The sequence below is a fragment of the Physeter macrocephalus genome, chromosome 2 (assembly GCF_002837175.3).
Source record: "Physeter macrocephalus isolate SW-GA chromosome 2, ASM283717v5, whole genome shotgun sequence".
Classification (NCBI taxonomy): domain Eukaryota; kingdom Metazoa; phylum Chordata; class Mammalia; order Artiodactyla; family Physeteridae; genus Physeter; species Physeter macrocephalus.
In genome coordinates this window covers 19,035,323-19,055,532 of record NC_041215.1, presented here as the reverse complement: position 1 = coordinate 19,055,532, position 20,210 = coordinate 19,035,323, and the positions used below count along the sequence as shown (strand labels likewise).

Below are 20,210 nucleotides of genomic sequence, written 5' to 3'. Positions count from 1 at the left end.
CATGGCTCACGGGCCCAGCCGCTCCGCGGCACGTGGGATCCTCCCAGACCGGGGCGCGAACCTGGTTCCCCTGCATCGGCAGGCGGACGCGCAACCACTGCGCCACCAGGGAAGCCCCCCAGCCTCCTGTTTTTGTAAATAAAGTTTTATTGACACACAGCCACATCCATCTGTTTCTGTACTGGTCTGTGGCTGTTCTTACACTACACAGCAGAGCTGAGTAGCTGCAACAGACTGTGAGGCCCCAAAAGCTGAAAACATTTACTCTCTGGCCCTTTGCAGAAATAGTTGGCTGATCCCTGGTCTAAGACAACTTCTCACTCTTTACAAAAGGAACATACATTTAAGTGGGTCCATTTGAGGACAAGACCCTGTTACAGAATCTTTAGGAAAAAATAAAGATAAGCAGAAGTACCATGACACACAGGGATCTGTCTTAAGTTCCCGTGTACCCAGTGCCTTGGTCCAGGGCTGACCAGACTGAGCCATTTCACCTGGCCGTGAATTCAGCAATGGCTTTTTTCTCTTTACTCAGTGACTTTCTTTCCTTGCTCACCTTTTGGAATCAGCAAGAAGACCCGCTGCACACCTGAAGCTCAGTTTAGAAGGAAATCGAAGTTGAGAAGGGTCATCAGGGCCCATCTGCCTATGTTGACCAGGCTCCAAGGTGACCCCGAGGAGACTACCAATGGATTGATGGGACTACAGGAGGAAAAACTGATAGAACTCGGAGCAATACCTGCTGGCCGGCACATGCTTTTGGCCAAGAAATGTCCTGTTCAAGATGTTGATAGGGACAAAGCAAGATGCCCTCATCGAGGGGGAAAAGATCTCAGAGCCTTTGAGACTGAGGGTAAGCCATTCAGGGTGAGGGTTTGAGCCCTGGATGCTGAGGAAGGTTCACCAGCATCACTCAGCACTCATGCTAGAGGTGCCTCCTGCTCAAATCCCCCCGTGTAAACCTTACTCGGTAACAAGAAAGAATAAACGAAAGTTGCAAGTATGATTCCACGAGATTTTGCCATCTGCAATGGCCCTCCTTAGAAGGGCAGTTAAGAAGATGCATCCCCCAAAACAAATGTCTTTGGAGACACGTGGGCAGGAGGTGGGCAGTGAGCAGAGGGTCCTGGAGGACGCCCGAGATCCCGCTTGTCCCTAGGAGGGGTCTCCAGCCGCTGGGGGTGGAGGCAATGAAGGGCAGGGGGGCCCTGCATGGGGACCCAGCCCGCACTCACCCACGCACAGCCGGCCCGTGGCATCCAGCGTCAGGCCCTCAAGACACTCGCAGTGGAAGGAGCCAGCAGTGTTGAGGCAGCGCCCATTGGGACAGACCCCCGGGAAGACCTCACACTCGTTCACATCTGGGCAGCGGCAGGCAAGGAGGAGAGGCAAGGGCTGGAGGCTCCCAGGAGCTGTTCCCCTGGGGCCTCAGGACACCACGTGGTCCTTGGGGAGGGGGAAGGGGCAGTGCCAGCCTCAGGGGCTGGCGGATCGAGGGGAAGACCCAGGTACCAAGCAGGGAGAATGTCTCGATCTCAAATGACTTCAGGGAGGGGCCCCAGGCAGCCCCCATGACACTCGCCCACGTGTGGCTTGGAGGGCGAACCGCAGAGGGTGGGGATGGGGGTTACCTTCGCAGCTGAGCCCCTTCACGCGGGCGAAGCCACGGGCACAGGCGGGGTCTGTGGTTGGGGAGAGGAGTCACTGTCTCCACTCAAACACAGGGGATCTGTCCCACCCCGGTTGTCCCGATGGCGTGGGAGCCCCCGGAGCCCCCCCCCAGGGCATTACCCATGTCACAGCGTTCGCAGGGGCTCCCCCAGGCAGCCCCGAGCGTGGCGCAGCACTCGGACCGCAGGGTGGCTCCGTGCAGGTTCGCCTCACAGCGGCCATCCTGGACCTTTAGCCAGCAGGTGCCTTTGGTGCTGTCTGCGGGGAGGGGCTTGCTGTCTCACCTGGCGGGCCCACACCTGCACGCCGACCCGCAGAGACCCAGCCTACTCCGGGGCGTCGGGGTCCCCGCTACTCCGTGGGGCCTCTCACCTAAGCACACGGTGCCGGAGGGTCCCAGGCGGCTGCCGGGGGCGCACTCGCAGGCGTAGGAGCCGGCCAGGTTGCGGCACACGCCGTTCACACACGGATTGGACAGGCACTCGTCGATGTCTGCAGGGACAGCCGCCCCCAGCCGCCCCACCCCCCAGCGAGTCCTGAGCTGCAGGAGGGGGAGCCCCACCTGACCAGGGGCCCCTCCTCCCCACGGCTGCCGAAGTCCAGAGGCAGGGGGCGCAAGCGGTCAGAATACAAGGGAACGGACTGCGCAGGCTCAGACGCACGTGAGTTTGCACTGAATCGTCTTGTGCACCTGCACAAGCACGCTGACGTGCAGGGTCCTGGGAGCGCACACAGGTAAAAGTGCAGAGGGATAGGCACGGTGGGGAACCATGGCCCTCAAAGGGTCGGTCATGGCACAAGACAGGTGAGAGGCAGGAGGAAAACCCAGAGAGGATGGAGGCCTGGGTGTGGCCAGGGTGGGGGAGGGGTGTCAGCTGGAAAGAAGACAAAGGACCAGCGGAGGGGTGGGGCCAGACGGAAAGCTTTTGCGTGACTGTGTGTGTGTGTGTGTGTGTGTGTGTGTGTGTGTGTGTGTGTGTGTGTGTGCGCGTGCGCGCGCGTGCAGGTGTCTGTGAGTGCCAAGGGATCCATGCGATGGGCAAGGTCATCACAACAAAGTGTGTGGGCAATGGCGAGCATAAACACTTGAACATGTGTATGTGTCAGTGACTGCACGTGTGTGAGAGGGAGGATGGGCACGTATTCTTGTGTATAAGCGTGAGTGTGTATGAGCATGTGAGCGCACAACTGTGCAGGTATGTGAGGGTGTGTGTGGCTGTGAGCCTAAGTGTGTGAAAGGGTGAGTGAAAGAATGTGGGCACACACATATCTTTGAGAGGGTGCGTGTGAGGGCGTGTGACTGTGGGAATGTCTGTGAGTGTGAATATGGGTATGTGAGTGTGTTTTGTGTGAGTGCCGGTGTGTGTAACTGAGTGATCGCGCACACACGTGTGAATGTCGGAGGGTCTGAGTGTCTGCCTAAGGGTGTGCCTCTGAGGGTGTAATGTAACTGTGGCTGTGAGCATGCGTGTAAAGTGTGAGAACAAGTGTGTGAATGTGGGTATTGCGTGTGTACCTACGAGTGTGTGTAACTGTGAGACTGAGTGTGAATACATGTATGCCTTTGAGCGTGTCTGTGTGCGTGAATGCAGGTATACATGCGTCTTGGAGCATGTGTGTACCCACAGCATGCAGCGTGCATAAGTATCTGCATGTATGTGTGCGTGGCTGTGTGCCCCGGGACCCCGTACCTTCGCAGGTCTCCGTGTCTTGCCGGAAGCTGAAGCCCTGGAGGCAGGAGCAGCTGTAGCTGCCAGGGCTGTTCCGGCACCGCCCGTTGTCACACAGGAGGCTGTTGAGTGCACACTCATCCACATCTGCAGGGTGAGGTGGGGAGAGCGGGGTGAGGGGTGTGCAGTGGGGACGGCCCGCCCACCTGCCCGTCCACTTGCCGGGCACGCTCACCCATGCACTCCTTGCCGGCTGCGCCTGCCTTGTAGCCCAGGTTGCAGATGCAGCGGTAGCTGCCCCGCAGGTTCTCACACATACCGTTGGCACAGACGTCAGGGTCGAGGGCACACTCGTTGATGTCTGCACCAGGAGGAGGGTGTCAGCAGCTGCCCTGGCTCCCTGGAGGTTCCAGAAGCCATGTCCCCCGGGGCCAGAGCTCCAGCCTAGACCCTGCCTCCTTCCCCTTGAAACCAGGGTTTCTCAGCACTGTGGATATTTGGGGCCAGATCATCCTTTGCTGTGACGGGGGGCATCCTGTGCATTGTAGGATATTGAGCAGCAGTCCCAGCCTTACCCAGGAATTGCCAGTAGCACCCTCCCCAGTATTTGTCCAGACACTGCCAAATGGCCCCTCGGGAGGGGGGGCAAAACTGTCCCCAGTTTGGAACTCATGGAACAGATGTTTATATGGCAGCAACATAATTTTGAAAAAAAAAAGTGTAATCATAATCACTACCATTATAGGATGTTTACTATTTTGTGCCAAGCATATTAACTCATTTGATCCTCACAACATCCCTGAAATGGGTCTTACCGTTATCTCCACTGTACAGACAAGGAGGCACAGAGACGGTAGGTAACGTGCCTGAGGTTATTCAATCAATAAATAGTAGGGCCAGGATTCGAACTCACGCATCTGGCTCCAGAATCTGTCCCTTTAACTGACGGGGGTGGGGGAGGGGTGGACATCTATCCTGCCCTGATGGCCTAGCAGTGGATGGGAAATCTGACTATGCTAAGTCCTTTCATTTCTTGCTCAGGCAGAAAGGCTGTTTCAGGAAGGGATGGTGTCATAGGTTGGAGTCCTAACCCCCAGGATCTCAGCATGTGACTTTATTTGGAGACAAGGACTTTACAGAGGTGATCCAGTTAAAACGAGTTCATTAGGGTGGACCCACAATCCATTCCAATGCGACTGTATCCTTATAAAAGGGGGAAATTTGGGCACAGACGCACAAGGAGAACCCCATGTCAAGAGGAAGGCAGATGAATCACTTTGCTGTACGCCTGAAACTAACACAACATTGTAAACTTAAAAAAAAAAAAAAAAAAGATGAAGGCAGAGATCAGGGTGATGCTTCTGCCAGCTGAGGATTTAACAGTGAAGTGCCAGAAGCTGTGGGAGAGGCATGGGACAGACTCTCCCTCACAGCCTCGGCAAGAGCCATCCCTGCTCACACCTTGATCTCGGACTTTTAGCCTCTCCAGAGCTGTGGGAGAATAAACGTCTGTCGTCGAAGCCTCCCAAGCCTGTGGTACTTTGTTACGGCAGCCCCAGCGACATGACAGTGCCCAGCCACGGCCCCACCCCTCTGTCCCAGCACTGCCCCGCTCACCTCTGCCATCCGTGGTGATGCCAAGACCGCTGCTGCACAGGGCCTGGAACTCGGCTGGAGTGGCGGGAGCAGAGCAAGAGGGGTCACTGGCCATTGCCGAACCCAAACCACGCCCAAGACGTGGCCCCTTGGAGCTGAGCGAGGGTCTGGGACTAAGATGCCCCCCGCAATGGGAAGAGCAACTTCCTTCCGTGTCTTCTTGGGGAGAGAAATCCCCACCCCCCCACCCCATAGGAGCCAAGCCCCCCACCACTGTCCCCTCCTGCCCCCTGGGTGATCAACTAGAAGCAAGAACTAAAAGAAAGAGGGTGGAGGTGGGGCAGCCGACCCTCACCGGAGTTCTTGGCAGGACACAGCTGGCAGGGCTCCCCAAAGCCGTGGTCGGGGCTCGCACAGCAGCACTCGGATTTGGTGACGGCACCGGGGAAGGGGCGGGCACAGGAGCCCTTGTCGAGGGTCCCGTAGCACGTGCTACGCACGTGGGTGTCCACGCACACGCGGCCATCCGCGCCCACCGCGAGCCCCCCCAGGTAGTGGCAACGGAAAGAGCCCTCGGTGTTGGTACAGTGGCCCTTCATACAGATGCCCGGTGTCTGGCACTCGTCGATGTCTGCGGGGGGCCGTGGGCGACTGCGACAGGTCCCAGTGCCCCGCCACCCGCCCTCGCCGCCTCCCCTCACCTCTTCCTCCCCGTCCCCATCACTCCCCCGTGGCCCAGCCTCCAGCCTCACCCACGCAGTGGCGGCCACCGGGCGCCAGCAGGAAGCCGGGTTTGCAGAGGCACGAGAAGCTGCCGTCCTCGTTCAGGCACACTCCGTTGGCACACGTGGTGGTGGTGGCACACTCGTTGTGGTCTGGGGACACCGGGAGAGGCTGGTTCCCAGCAGGGTCCCAGCAGTCACCCCTCTTTGGGCCAGCCCTGCCAGGTAGACCAGCCCCCTCACTTTTCCAGGAACCCTTCCCAGGGCAGTTTAAGCCTGACAGGACAAAATGTGACTGTCGGCGACTATGTCGACTTGGATATAGTGAACTGCTGGAGTGTGAACTCCCCTTGGGCAAGACTGGGGCCACTAGCTCGAGTCTGCATCTTCCATCCTGACACACCGTAGGTGCTCCGTAAATAGTTGTTCAAAGTCGAATAAGTGAGGTGTGGTGGTTACACAACATTGCACTAAATGCCACCAACTGTTCCCTTAAAAATGGTTAAAATGGTAAATATGTTATGTATATTTCACCACAATGAAAAATGCAAAAAACATGGCAAAAATGAGGTAGTGTTTGCATGACTTTATGAATGTACTAAATGCCACCAAACTGTTCCTTTAAAAAGGGTAGGGGGCTTCCCTGGTGGCACAGTGGTTGAGAGTCCGCCTGCCGATGCAGGGGACTCGGGTTCGTGCCCAGGTCCGGGAGGATCCCGCGTGCCGCGGAGCGGCTGGGCCCGTGAGCCGTGGCCGCTGGGCCTGCGCGTCCGGAGCCTGTACTCCGCAATGGGAGAGGCCGCGGCGGTGAGAGGCCCGCGTACCGCAAAAAAAAAAAATAAAAATAAAAATAAAAAGGGTAGGAATGGAGCTGATACACACTACTGTACATAAAATAGATAAACAACGAGGTCCTACTGTATAGCCCAGGGAACTATAGATTCAATATCTTGTAATAAACTCTAATGGAAAAGAAAAAAAAAGGGTTAAATGGTAAATTGTACACTATGTATATTGTGCCACGATTTTTTTAAATGCAAAAAAGAATTGCATAAATGAGGTGGCCGCTGCACGACATTGGAAATATCCTAAGTGCCACCAAATTGTTCACTTAAAAATGCTACGTTTACTTTCCTGCAGAAAAAAAAATTGAATAAATGTGGATGCACAACATTGGGAACTACTAAATAAACGCCACTGAATTTTTCACTTTTAAATGATTAAATTTATCTTGTGTGAACCTCACTTGAATTTAAAAAGAAAAGGGCAAAAACCGTCAGCTGAGAAGAAAACAGTCTAATTTAAAGGAAGGCGGTGGGTGCAGAAATGATTTGTTTACCAAAGTATCAGTTTTGAACAATAAAGGATTGTACCAAAAGGAAGGAAGGAAAGAAGGGAGGGAGGGAGGGAAGGAAAGAAAAGAATAAATGAATAAAAGGTCCACACCAGAACTTGTACATGAACATTCACAGCAGCATTATCCACAACAGCAAAAAGTGGGAACAACCCAAATAGCCATTAACTGATGACGGTATAAACAAAATGTGGTCTACTCATATAATGGAATGTCATTTGACAATAAAAAGGAATGACGTTCTGACACCTGCTACAACGTGGGTGGACCTTGAAAACATGATGCTCAGGGAAAGAAGCCAGTCACAAAAGGCCATGGAGTATGTGACTCCATTTATACAAAATGCCCCGAACAGGCAAATCCATGGAGACGGAAAGTCGATTAGCCTAGTGCCGAGGGCTGGCGGGGAAGAGAGAGGATTCTGGAATGACTGCTAATGGAGAGGTGATAAAGAGGTTCTAAACTTAGATTGTGGTGATGCTTGTACTAAAAGCCATTGAAGTGTACACTTTAAATGGCCACTTTTATGGTATGGAATGATATATCAATAAAGATGCTAAAAAGGTTTTTTAAAAAATGAAAGAATGCACAGGGAACTATACTCAATACTTTGTAATAACCCATAAAGGAAAAGAATCCGAAAAAGAATAGATACAGGTACATGTATAACTGAACCACTTTGCTGTACACCTGAAACTAACACAACATTGTAAATCAACTCTACTTCAACTACAAAAAATAAATTAAAAAAATAAAATTTATATGTACCAAGAAAAACACTGATTAAGGATTTCAACTATTACTGGTTACAGACTATGCAGAGATCTGAAGGAAATATTAAAGACTTGACGGTAGGGCTTCCCTGGTGGCACAGTGGTTAAGAATCCACCTACCAATGCAGGCGACACGGGTTCGAGCCCTGGTCCGGGAAGTTCCCACATGCCTCAGAGCAACTAAGCCCGTGCGCCACAGCTACTGAGCCTGCGCTCTAGAGCCCACAAGCCACAACTACTGAGCCCACATGCCACAGCTACTGAAGCCCGTGCGCCTAGAGCCTGCGCTCCGCAAGAAGAGAAGCCACCACAATGAGAAGCCCGTGCACAGCAACGAAGACCCAAAGCAGCCAAAAATTAAAAAAAAAAAAAAAAAAGAAAGATGATGGTAAAATTATAAAACAATGAATTAATCAAAATTACTTTCAGTAGGTGATATCTAACTAATAAAAAACAATGCAAATAAAAATAATAATGATCTATGCACAGACATAAATTACTATACCTAAAGTTAATGCTAAGAAAATAGCTAATTTAATAATCAACTTTCTAAATGTATCTAAAAATCAATAGAAAATAAATGCACTGCAAAAAAAAAAAAAAGAAGGAAAGGAAGAAAATTCTTCCTGATGAGGGAAGACTGCAAGGCAGGTCTCCTCAGAGAGCGTGACAGAAAATAATAAAGGGAGTCCCCGGTGGCCCCTACAAGCTGTGGGGAGCTTGGGTGGCACCCCCATACCCCACAGGGAGCCTGAGATCGGGGCGCTCTCCACGGTCCTGACCCACCTCTCTCAGAGGCCAGACTCTCTCGAGGACAGGTGAGGGGCCGTGAGTCAGGGGCAGGGGCAGGGGCAGACAGCTGATGGCATGGTCTTACCCCAAAGGCCCCCTTCCTGGGATTCAGGGAATGAATTCAGGAAGGAGGGAATGAAGGAGTGAGTAGGACAGACCACAAGGAGGATCTCAGATGGGCTGGTTCGGCTCAGAAAGGGGAGCAGAGGACCCACCGTGAGGAGGGAGGTGGGTGATGCAGCAGGAATGGTAAGATGCAAAAGGCAGCTACTGGGGCCCAGAAGCCGCTTCCCCACCCGCTCACCCTCAACTCACCCACACAGTTCTTGCCATCGGGGCCGAGCTCGAAGCCTGCATTGCAGACACACTGGAAGCTGCCTGCTGTGTTGACACAGCGGCCGTGGTGGCAGAGGCCACTGCTGGCGATGCACTCGTCCATGTCTGGTGGGGAGGCAGGCGGGCAGTCAGCAGGCGTCCTCCTAGCCCCCAGGCTCTAATTCAGATGCAGGTTCCATCAGCCAGGCTCCCGGTCACCCCCACTCTCCGATGGACGGCCATACCCACGCACTCCTGCTTGGTGAAAGTGGCCCGAAAGCCCTCCCAGCACCGGCAGTGGTAGGAGCCGGGGGTGTTGACGCAGTCTCCGTGGTGGCAGGGGCTGCTGGCACATTCGTCCACATCTGCAGGCAGAGGACCCTGAGCCCCAGCCCGCCAGGGCGCTCCCCCGCCCCCAGCCCACCCCTGCCCCAGCCGCTGCTCACCGATGCACTCCCCCCGAACGTCCTGGGCGTAGCCCACGTTACACTCGCAGCGGTAGCTGGAAGAGGTGGGCAGGCAGCGGCCATTGAGACACAGGTTGGTGAAGTGTCGGCAGATGTCAATGGTCTGGTTCAGCGTGGCTGTGCCTGTGAGTAGGGCCGACGTGGGGCACCCGAGCATGTGCTGGCCCCCTGGGTCTGGACCTCACCTCCGGGTTCAGACACCCGCTCAAGAAGCTGGAACCCTACCCTTATGGCCAGGCTCTCCCACTTCAGCCCAGAGTCCTGCCCTAGATTCACACCTCCACCCTGGCTGAGACCCCCAGCCCCCCACCCCAGCCCTAGACCCTCACCCAAAACCCAAACCCTGACCTGGAGGCCTGGATCCCCAATCTACCCCCAGCCCCAGACCACTGTCAGTACTTTCATCCCTACTGCCCAGGCCAGGACCCACACTCCAAAGCCCTGACTCTCTGTCTCTGAGGCCTGGACCCCCTTCCCCCAAGGGAGGAGTCTTGGATCCCAAGTCCTCACCAATGTTGGTGTCACCAAGGCCCAGGCTGGGAACCCCACGCCCACTGGATCCGAAGCCAGGGAGGCCGGGGAAGGGGCCTGGGTAGGAGGGCAACAGCGGGAGCCCCAGGGCACACAGTCGCTGGAACTCATCTGCAAGGAAGCGGGGTTGGAGGCCAAGCCTTCGGTTGTGCCCCGGGATCCCAACCCGCAGGCCAAACTCTGGGGGCAGAGGAAGGTGAGAGGTGGCCCCAGGCCACTCACCAGAGCCCCGTGGCGGACACAGCTCAGGGGCCGGGCCAACTGCCCAGCACCTGCCCGTATCACAGCAGCACTGCCTATGGGTATAGTGGCCAGCGAGGTCTCCGGCACAGCGGCCCACGATCAGCGCCGAGAAGCAGGTGCCAGCACGGTGGTCTGCAAGGGGGTGGGGGGTCGGGAGGATCCATTACCAGACTTCAAATCCCAGCTCTACCAGCACCATCTGCAGGACAGACCTCCTTGCCTCTCTGTGCCTCAGTTTCTCCATCCATGGATAGGAGATGCTCAGAGCACCCGCCTCACCTCGGTAGAGTGTTGCAGAGTGCACCGTATCTGGCGCGTGGCCGATCCTCACTGAGTGAGGATCTTATTACCAAGATTTCCAAATTACCCCAGGGAGGGAGACTTGGGCTCATGCTGAGCAAAAGTGTCCCAACATCTAAAGCTGGCATTGTTAGGAAGCTCCCTGTCACTGTGGGTATTCAACCACACTGAGGAAGACCCCTGGTTCAGGGGGTTGCCCCGGTGAGAAGTCATGCTGGGCGCTCAAGCAGAGATGCTGGGATCTATATCTGTGTGTCCCCGCCTACCAGCCCTGGGCATTCTGGGGAAACCTAAGAGGCTGTGAATTTGAGGAGGGGCTGGGGGAGCAGACTGGTGGACTGACGGCTGCAACTCTTGGGGAGACTGAGGCAGAGACTCCCCAGGTACGAGAACCACAGACGCTTCCACTGTGCCCTCGAGCCTGATGGCGTTACACGGTGATCATATTTCTCAAGCTCTGACTCCAGAAGAGCATATTTTTAGGTTTGAAAACCCACAAATGTTGGCCACTGGCCCACAGCGGGAAAAACCCCTCCCACCAGCCTGGAGGGCCCTTGCAGCTGTCCCTGAGCTGCCCGAGGCGGAGAAAACAGCAAGCGTTTCCACCTCCCCAGCCATACCCCATGCACCTGGCGGGAGGGTGGGGGGGGTGTCCCCAGGTGCATGTGTGGGAGTCGAGGCTCTGCACTCCCAGCAGCACCCCTGGCCCACGAACAGGACTGGGCCTGCCCAGGCGAGAAGAGGTCAACAGACTTGTTCAAGGTCACACAGCTGCTGGAGAGCGAGGCGGGATGCAAACCCAAATCCCTGAACCCCAGGTCCCCAGGGGACCTGACCAAGCAGCTGCTTCTCAAGTAGGGAAGACGAGACAAAACGTAAGAATTTTGACAAAAATGATGCTGCCTTTGCTTATTGAGCGCCTACTGTGATCAGGCCCTGCTAAGCAGTCACAACCCCAACTTCCCTGCTCCCCTGTCTTTGTGAATGTGTACTGAGTGCCCCCTACACCCAGCCCTGGGCAAATCTCTTCATAAATTGTTATTTAATCCTCCCCATGTGGTTTAGTACAGCCATTATCTCCGTTTCACAGATGAGGCAGCTGAGGCCCAGAGAAGTTAAGTCACTCGCCCAAGTTCACAAAGTATGCAAGCAGCTTAAGTAGCAGTTGGAACCCAGGACTGAATTCCAAGCCCATGTTCAGAGGACACCTGACCTTGGTTCAAATCTAGGCTCTGCTATTTAGTAGTTGGGAAATACCCCACAGTCCAGGGGACGTGCCCAGAGGTAGCCTCCATGCCAGCCAAGATGGCCCCCAGAGGTGGAGGAATAAATAGGTCTGGCGCTGGCCATGGCACACTGGCAGAACTCCAGACACAATATTCCCTGTCCTGGCTGCTAGAGACCCAGCCTGAGAGGTCCGAGTGGTGCTGGAGACCTGCCAAGCCCGCCCCACCTCCCCAAACCAAGACGCTGCCCATGCCCCACCACAAGTGCTCCTGGCCAGCCCTGTTGGCCATTGGCAACCTCTGAAGTCTAATGACCAGCTCATCAAGACAGCAGGACAGGGAGTGAGAGCCCAAGGATCCCCCGCCCCAGCCAGGAGAGTGAACCTCCAGGGGGAGGCACAGCCCAGACGACCCCACCCTGGCTGGGGGCAGGGAGTGGGGTGGTCTGGGGACCTGGGGTGTGGGTAGCTCTCTCTTCTGGACTTGTGGATTTGGCTTAAGCAAACCTCCCCTCTCTGGGCCTCAGTTTATCTCAAACACTGTGTGGGGGAAGATGGGGTACTTTTAAAAAGTCTTTGGGAGCAGAGAGAGGGATACAGAGACGGGGCCAGAGAGGCTAATGGGCAGAAGAGCGTAAAGACGGAGGCCAGATAACCAGATGGTCATCGAGATGGCGGCTAGAGGGGCAGAGGGTCATAGAGGTGGGGGCTAGAGGGGCACAGAGGCGGGAGCCAGAAAGGGAAGAAAGGCAACCAGTGAGCCAGAAGGGCATAGAGTCCGAGGGGCAGAGGGGCAGAGGAGGCCCGTGAAGCCAAGACACCGAGACAGGGGACCAGAGAGCTAAAGGGCATAGAGATGGGGGCTAGAGGGCCTCTCAGACTGGGGTCCCGGGAGCACAAAGGCCAATGGGTAGGGAACCAGAATTAACGACGGGATGGAAACCGGGGTCCAAAAAAGACAGAAGGACATAGAAATCGAAGGGCTAGAGGAGCCCGAGGGCCGGAGGGTTGCAGAGATAGATGAGCAGAGGGTCTGTCTCCTACCTGCCCTCTGCCCCTCCAGCCCCCCTGGGCCCTGGCTCACCCAAGCAACGGGTACCGTCTAGGCTGCTGGCATAACCACGGGGACAGGTGCACACGTAGCTCCCGACCGTGTTGGTGCAGTCGCCCCCGGAGCAGAGGCCTGGCACGCTGAGACACTCGTCCACGTCTATGTAGATAGATGTCCGGTTAGAGTCCAGCCCCCCACCAGCCTTACCCCACCTCCACCTCCTCCTCCTTGCAGGGGAGCCTGAGCCGCCCAGAGCGGAGAGGAGGTCCCAGCTTGAACCCCTCCCCGTCGCCCACCTTCACACTTGGCGCTGTTCTCCCTGAGCTGGTGTCCAGCTGGGCAGTGACACTCAAAGGAACCCACAGAGTTGACACAGCTGCCCCCCTGGCACAGGCCTGGGATAGCCTGGCACTCATCCACGTCTGCAAGTGAATGAGAGGCACGTCAGAGGGAGAAACCAAGGCTGCTGAGGGCTCCCACTCAGCCCTGGCTCCCAGGACCTCGGTCCTCAAGCACTGGGCCCCCCACTCACCTTGGCAGGCCCCCGTGTGTATATTGGGGATGAAGCCCCGGCGGCAGGGGTGTGGCTGAGCAGAGCAGAGCTCACATGGGAAGCCCCAGGCCCGGCCCACAGTGGCACAGCAGAGAGCCTTGGTGCAGACGAGGCCTGTCAGCTGGTGCTGGCACCCCTCCAGGCCCACTTGACCAAAGCAGGGCCCTGTCCGGTAGTCTGCAGGGCAGATGGATGTGGGCAGCTGGCCTCAGGCTGCCCCCACCACTTGCATTTCCATCCCGGCAAGCCCAACTCAGGCCTCTACCTCTCTCGCCTGGACCACGGCGGTAGCCACCTTCCCAGCCTCCGTATACCAACACACCAGGTTTTTTTCCTGACCACAAGCCTTTACTCATACTGTTCCCCTTCCTTACCTGAAGAACTCCTATTCACCCTTCAAAACCCTTTCTCTCCAAAGCATTCTCCAACCAACCTCCAAGAGAGGCCAGGACCTCCAAGCCTACAAAGCCCAGGGCATGTCTGGAGACCCCTACCACTCCCCCAGGCCCACCCTCCCTTCAAGCCCGGGCAGGGACCCATGGATGCCCCTCTGGAGAGCCTCTCTCATCCTTGAGCACACATCTGGCTCTGCCAAATCTCCCAGACCCAGCATCCGCCCAAATGCTCTGAACCCACAACTCTGCATCCCTGACACCCCCTCCCCACCCAGCTGAAGGTGGTCTCATTGGTCCCCCCACCGCCGTGCATGGGCCCAGATGTGACTTCCTGGCTCCATCCTCCAGATGGCTCCAATCAAGGGGCTGGCACTGGACCAAGGGAAGCCCCTTTCAGAAGAAGACGCCAAAGCCAGCCCCCAGGCCTGTATGAAGGAGGGGAGACCCGTGACAGTCCTGACTTCCTAAAGCAAAACACGGCCCCCAGAATCTCACCTCAGTCATCCACGACCCTGGAACCCCACTCACTCCTGCCTAGGCACCCAACCCTCCCTCTCTCTAGGGCCCCCCCCCGCCAGGCCTCTCCTCTCCCACCCTCTCCACTAACCTTCATTTTCCCTCAGCCACCCCGACTGCTCCCCATGTCAGCCCGAATTCCAACTCTGTTTTCTTGCCAAATCCAGTTTCCAAATGTTCACTCTCAAACCCAGGTAACCCCCAGCCCCTCCAGCTTCTGATTCATGGCTATACCCTCTCCAACCCGGCTTCGGCCACAGATGGGCCTCCATCCCCAGCAGCACCCTTCACACTGGGGTGAGTCCCAGGGTCCTGCCCATTTTTGCCTTCCCGGGCTCCTTGGACACACAGGGCACTCTGATGGCTCCTACAGCTGAAAAACTTGCCAGCCTGGGCATCCCCAATGCCACCTGCTCTTGTTCACTTTCTCATTCTCAGCTGCCCATGGTGGACCCTTAAATCACCCTCCCTTTTCTTCCCCAAGAACCTCAACTATCCTCTGGGCTTCAGCCCCGTGGATGGGGCAGCCCCAGGCCTGGGTGTCCAGCTGCCTCCTGGGTGACCCACAGGCTCCTTGGTCAACACTGAGCCTCAGGGTCTTCCCCCTCCCTACCCCCGGCTGCACCACCTTCCCTCCAGTTTTCAGAGCAGACCTGGGATTTGTCCCTGCTTCCATCCCTCCCCTCGCCCACTCCACCCCCCAACATCCAACTTCTCACAAAACATTGTTGTTTCCACCGTGTTTGTCTTGGTAACAGCCTCCCAGCAGGTGACCTCCACCCACCTCAGCCCCTGGGATCATTTCAACAGTGAGGATGCAACATGAGGGGGCGTGTCCATCTCATGAACTCCGACTTATCCCTTCTACAGGAAGCCCTCCGTGACTCCCTTCCCTGGAGCACAGATTCTCTGCCCTTCACAGCAGCAGGGACAGCAGGAGGGAGGTCAGCTGGACCCTCCCAGGGCCTGGCCACGTCTCAGGGGCTGCCAGGAAGCCCTCCTCCCCCCAAGCCCCTGCCCCGCGCTCAGCTTGGTACCTTTCTCACACTGAGGCCCCATGAAGCCGTACACACAGGCACAGCGGTTCGGCCCGATGCAGCGGCCCCCGTTGTGGCAGCCGTGGTCACAGACGGCTGTGGAGAAAGTGGGGGGGTGTGGCCTGAGGTCCCCCAGCAGCAGAGGGAACTGAGGCCCGGGCGAGCCCTCCTTCACGCAGGAATCCCCACAATACGGCCCAGACCAAGAGATAAGATTGCGACAGTGAGTGAGTGTGTCCCCTCCAATCCTGGTCCCAGAGGAGTGACCCGTGGGCGGTGGGCAGGTGGCAGCAGAGACCTGACCCCTGGGGTCCCAAGCCCAGGTGTGCGTGATGGGTACTCACGTTGCCCACACACGGTGCCCGTGTAGCCCCTCTGGCACAGGCAGGACTCCCCTCGGCAGGTGCCCCCATTCATGCAGCTCACACTGCACCCTGACCCTGCAGGCGGGGAAGAGGGACACACAGGAAGGCCCCGAGATGCATGTACAAGGCGCCGGGACCAGGTGTGCCGAGCCTGGCTCTGGTCCTTCAGCAAAACCAGCCTGGGCTCCCAGAAGCTTCGGGAAGCCTCTCACCTTCTCTTCCCACCCCTGGGGGGGGCGGTGTCACTTTATTTATTTTTAAGCTTATTTTTTTGGTGGTATGCGGGCCTCCCTCTGTTGTGGCCTCTCCCGTTGCGGAGCACGGGCTCCGGACGTGCTGGCTCAGCGGCGATGGCTCAGGGGCCCGGCCGCCCCGCGGCATGTGGGATCTTCCTGGACCGGGGCACGAACCCGTGTCCCCTGCATCGGCAGCCGGACTCTCAACCACTGCGCCACCAGGGAAGCCCCTAAGCTTATAATTTTTGTTTTCATTTTTTACTTTTTTTTTTGACCTCGCCACGCGGCACGCAGGATCTTCCCCGACCAGGGATCGAACCCAGGCCCCCTGCGTTGGGAGCGCAGGGTCTTACCCACTGGACCGCCAGGGAAGTCCTGGGGGGTCATTTCCTGCTCACCTCGGCTCACCCCACAGCTGGGGGCCAGCTTCCCATCAGCACAGGCGCACAGGTTGGGTCGGGAGCAGAAGCCCTCGCCGCAGGCGTGCCTACAGACCGCTGGAGAGTAACAGGCAATGGTCAAGGCCAGGACCCAAATCCTCCGCCATCCCCACCCCATGCGTGCCGCGGGGGCCGAGGCTCTGCTGGAGCCATTGGGAGACAGAGGTGCTCTTTGGGCCAGAAACGCTGAGTAGTAAGGACAGAAGCTGGAGGTGCTGGGGCACTGGCTGTACTGTTGGGGAGGAGGCGAGGGGGCGTCTCCTGGGAGCAGAGTCAGATTCTAGACACATTAGAATGGGGTGCACGTGGGAGTGGGGAAACAGAGAGACTGAGAGAGAGACACACACACACACAGAGAAGAAGACAGACACAGAGAGACAGAGACTCAGAGAGAGACCAAGACAGCAAGAGACAGAGACTGAGACAGACAGACGGACCAACAAGCAGACAGACACAGGGAAGCTGTACAACAAAGAAACACGGGCAGGTGGCCTGGGAGCCTGCAGACAGAAGCAAGGGCTATTCCTGTGGCTTAGCCAGACGTCCCAGGCCAAGTCCACTTTTAAACAAGGCTGGACTTGCTGGCAGTAAGTAAGAGAACTGCCCCAGTGTCCCCTGCCTGCGCCCCCCACCTCCGGAAGGGAGCGACACTCACGCACGACACACTGGTTCCCGCCGGGCAGCGTCCTCCAGCCGGGGCAGCAGTAGGCATGAAATTGGGAGCCACACACATTCGGCCTTCAGGAGAGCAGGCGTGGCTGGTGAGCACCTGCCCAGCTGGACATCCCCTGGGCCTCAGCCCCCCCACCTAGCAGGACAGCCCAGCCCAGCCCACACCCCAGGGGCTTCTCGGCATCCCGGGTACCACACACCCCTGCAAGAAGCCTGGGCTGCCACGCCTGCGCACACGTCCGAGACCTGCAGCCTCCACGGCCCCGTCCCAACGGCCTCGGACGCCCGCCACGCACGACAGGGCTGTCCAGGCCAGCAAGAGCCGAGCCAAGGGGTCCCGGGCCATGGTGTGGGTGCCGGCCCCTCTCCTTGTCGAGCACAGACCCTCCAGAACCATGACGTGTCCCTCGGAGGCTGCGGAGAGGAAGCAGAGTCAACCTCAGCAAGAAGCCCTTGGCCACGGGGCACCCAGGAGAACCAGAAGCAGTGGGACGGCTGCCGGGATGCAGAAACTGGGGGCTTGTGGGAGCCCAGGGAGGCATCCAACCCCGACCCACAAGCAGGTGAACGGTCAGGGGAGGCTTCTCGGAGGAGGTGTGATGTCTCCGCGATGGAGTCATCCAAGAGAAGGGTGTCGGGGCAGACACAGCACACTGAGAGCAGAGGCAAGAAGATGGTGGACCGCTGAGTGGAGGGAAGGGCGTGGCACGCAGCCAGGGTGTTTCAGGAGTGCAAACCTGTGTAATGGAGCTTCTACTTGTACGTCAAGGGCAATGGAGAGCCCTTGAAGGGCTCTAAGTGGGAGGAACAAGGGCAGAAATGGGTGTTTGATGGAGTGTGGAAGGACTTGCAGGGGCCCCAGAGGAAGCACCCAGTTGAAGAGGCTGGGGCAGGCATCCAGATGAGAGGTAAGGATTCCAGGAGCAGGGGGCACAGGCTGGAACTTCCCAAAGGACAGAACACCCCTCTGCCCAGCAGGGAAGGGACAGCTTTTGTGCCCACTTCACAGAGGAGCAAACAAAGGCCATCACACATTTAGTGAGGGGCTGAGTGGGAGCTGAAGCCCAGGCAGAGGGGAGGAAGGGGAAGAAGATCAAGGGTACCCTACCCTCCAGGAGGTGGCTGGCTCTCTCCAGGACCTGGAAGGATGGGAGGGAGGCGATGGGGACACGGCCACTCCTGGAGGAGGAGATGACCAGGCAAAGGTTAGGAGGATGGAAGCTGAACCCTCAGGGAACAAAAGGTGACCAAGTGGCCTTCATGGGGGGCCTCTTTCAAGTCCCACCTTCCGCACCAGGGAGAAGAATTGGGCCTGGGTGCAGAACAGACGGGGAGTCTGCTGTGTGCCCTTGGGCCAGTGGCTGCCCCTCTCTGGGCCTTGGGGTGACATGAGAGTCTGACCAGGTGGTCCCAAGGTCCTCGGAGAAGGAAAAGACCTTTGTCACCTTTGACGGGGAAGCGAGAAAGAATCGGCCCAGCTGGTGAGGGGCACCCCTTTCTTGCTCCCAGGCTGTCCCGGCTGGTCTGCACTCCGAGGACGCCTTCTCTAGGCAGACTCAGGGCCCACGGGGCCTCCATCTCCAGCCTGGCTTGATCCACCTCCTCCCTCACCCCCCACTTTGCCTCTGAGAACCGCGCCCGGGAGTTTGTGGAATGAATGAGCGGGGGGGACGGCGCGCACTGCATAGGGTAACCGGGGGAGCGGTGGGGGCGGGAAGCGAGGAATCCCGGGCTCCGCCGACGAGGAGGGGGCACGCGTCCTCAGAGCCCGCCAGCCGCGTTCTCCACCGGGCAGGGCCGGGGACGCAGGCCCGGGAGCCGCGACCACACTCGGCTCCGCCCTCACCTGCGGGTCGGAGCCCTGCTGTGCCCGCCGCCCGCGCCCGCACCCGCACCCGGGCCGAGCCCCTCCCGCCGGCGCCAGGTCCCCGCGCCCCACGCCGGCGCCGAGCGTAGCGCGGGGAGGGGAAGGGGCTGGGTCCGGGGCTGCCGGCTGCAAACAAAGGAATCCCCTCCCCCTACGTTGCCCCGGCCCCCTCCTCCCGCCCTTGCCTCCCCACAACCCGCTGCCCTCCGGTTCCTCCGCCCGCCGGTGGTCCCGCGCTTCCCCTACCTGCCAGCCGTCGCGCGTGGAGGCAGGCGCGGCGAGCGGACGTGCGGGGCTCGGCGTTGGAGGGCCGGTTCGGCGCGGCGCCGGGGGCCCGGGGCGGGAATGCGAACCGAGAGGCCGACCCCGCCGAGTTCCCAGCCCAGAGCTGCCACACGGGGGGAGTCGGGGGCGGGAGGAGTTGGGGGAGGGCGCGTTTGCACCTCTGAAGCTCCCAGGGCGGGGGCCGGGGGCTCCGATGCCGGGCGGAGGGAGGGGCTGGAGCTGGGGGAGGGCCTGGGGCTCCGGGAGAAACTCCGAGGGGCTGAAGAAATGGAATGGGGGGCACAGAGCCGTAGGCGTGGGCTCAGACGCGACGTGGGGAGGCTGGGGGGGACCGCGTTTTCAGATAGAAATTGAGTGGTGGTGCCCTGAGATGGGGCTGCGATTTGGGGTGGCCTGGAAGAGAACCAGGCTTGAAAGGTCCCGGGACTCACCTGGAGGCCCACTCCTACGTCCTCCCGAGCCGCCGCCTCCTCCCTCGGGCAAGGAGAATTCCAAGGGTGACTTGGGAAACTTACCTGGCGCCTGGGGCCTGGATTCTTAACTAGACTGAGATCCGGAAGCCCCTAAAAATGTAGGCAAAACGTTGGCCAAAGATGCGTTTTCTAGGGAGGTCCACATTTTTTATCTGATTCTCAAAATGAAGAGTTTAAGAATCCAGAAGTTCTAGACTTTCTGAGCCTCAGTTTCTCCACCTGTCACAGGGGCTGAATTTCAGAATTTCTGCTCCCTAGCTGGAGCTTATATCCAAACAAAAATTTCTAGCTTTCCCCACTACTTTCCCACCTCTGAGAACAGACACCACCAGACCCGTGAGCCTGAATATGGGGATTAGTCAGAATCTGTTTGTTGGACCTGAGACTGTTATTCCACTCAGCAAACTCCTATGCATCTGGCAAAGCCCAGTTCAAAAATCCATTCCCCACACCGAAATTGTTAACTTTACCCTATTGAATTCCCAAAGCTGATTGTGCTGATCATGCCTCCATCAAAGTACTTCTGGAATGTAATAAATAAATAGCAAATAACAAGTTGAGGTGATGTTTAGCAGGTGCTTATGTTCCAGACTTGGTGTTAAGAGTTTCATACACATTATCTAATTTAATCACCAAAAAAACTCTGCGAGAGAGATAACTT

At 57.6% G+C, this 20,210-nt stretch overlaps 1 protein-coding gene across 2 annotated transcripts in view; it reads right to left on the bottom strand.

The window, feature by feature from the left end:
• The window catches only part of FBN3 (fibrillin 3), a 59,415-nt gene extending 42,145 nt beyond the window's left edge, over positions 1–17,270 (bottom strand). Inside the window, exons 1-22 of one of the 2 annotated variants that reach the window (XM_024134116.1) lie at positions 17,125–17,270; positions 16,908–16,990; positions 16,211–16,309; positions 15,556–15,651; positions 15,212–15,307; positions 13,243–13,440; positions 13,007–13,132; positions 12,744–12,869; positions 10,114–10,266; positions 9,871–10,002; positions 9,340–9,483; positions 9,139–9,258; positions 8,894–9,019; positions 5,690–5,812; positions 5,293–5,568; positions 4,959–5,012; positions 3,577–3,702; positions 3,363–3,488; positions 2,044–2,163; positions 1,792–1,929; positions 1,632–1,682; positions 1,236–1,361 (exon numbers count right to left, since the gene is read on the bottom strand). In XM_024134116.1, coding sequence (XP_023989884.1) covers positions 1,236–1,361; positions 1,632–1,682; positions 1,792–1,929; positions 2,044–2,163; positions 3,363–3,488; positions 3,577–3,702; positions 4,959–5,012; positions 5,293–5,568; positions 5,690–5,812; positions 8,894–9,019; positions 9,139–9,258; positions 9,340–9,483; positions 9,871–10,002; positions 10,114–10,266; positions 12,744–12,869; positions 13,007–13,132; positions 13,243–13,440; positions 15,212–15,307; positions 15,556–15,651; positions 16,211–16,309; positions 16,908–16,990; positions 17,125–17,270 — 2,785 coding nt within the window. The remainder of the gene's footprint in view (positions 1–1,235; positions 1,362–1,631; positions 1,683–1,791; positions 1,930–2,043; positions 2,164–3,362; positions 3,489–3,576; positions 3,703–4,958; positions 5,013–5,292; positions 5,569–5,689; positions 5,813–8,893; positions 9,020–9,138; positions 9,259–9,339; positions 9,484–9,870; positions 10,003–10,113; positions 10,267–12,743; positions 12,870–13,006; positions 13,133–13,242; positions 13,441–15,211; positions 15,308–15,555; positions 15,652–16,210; positions 16,310–16,907; positions 16,991–17,124) is intronic. The other variant, XM_024134118.1, reaches the window with a different exon arrangement.
• Between the last annotated feature and the right edge of the window lie 2,940 nt (positions 17,271–20,210).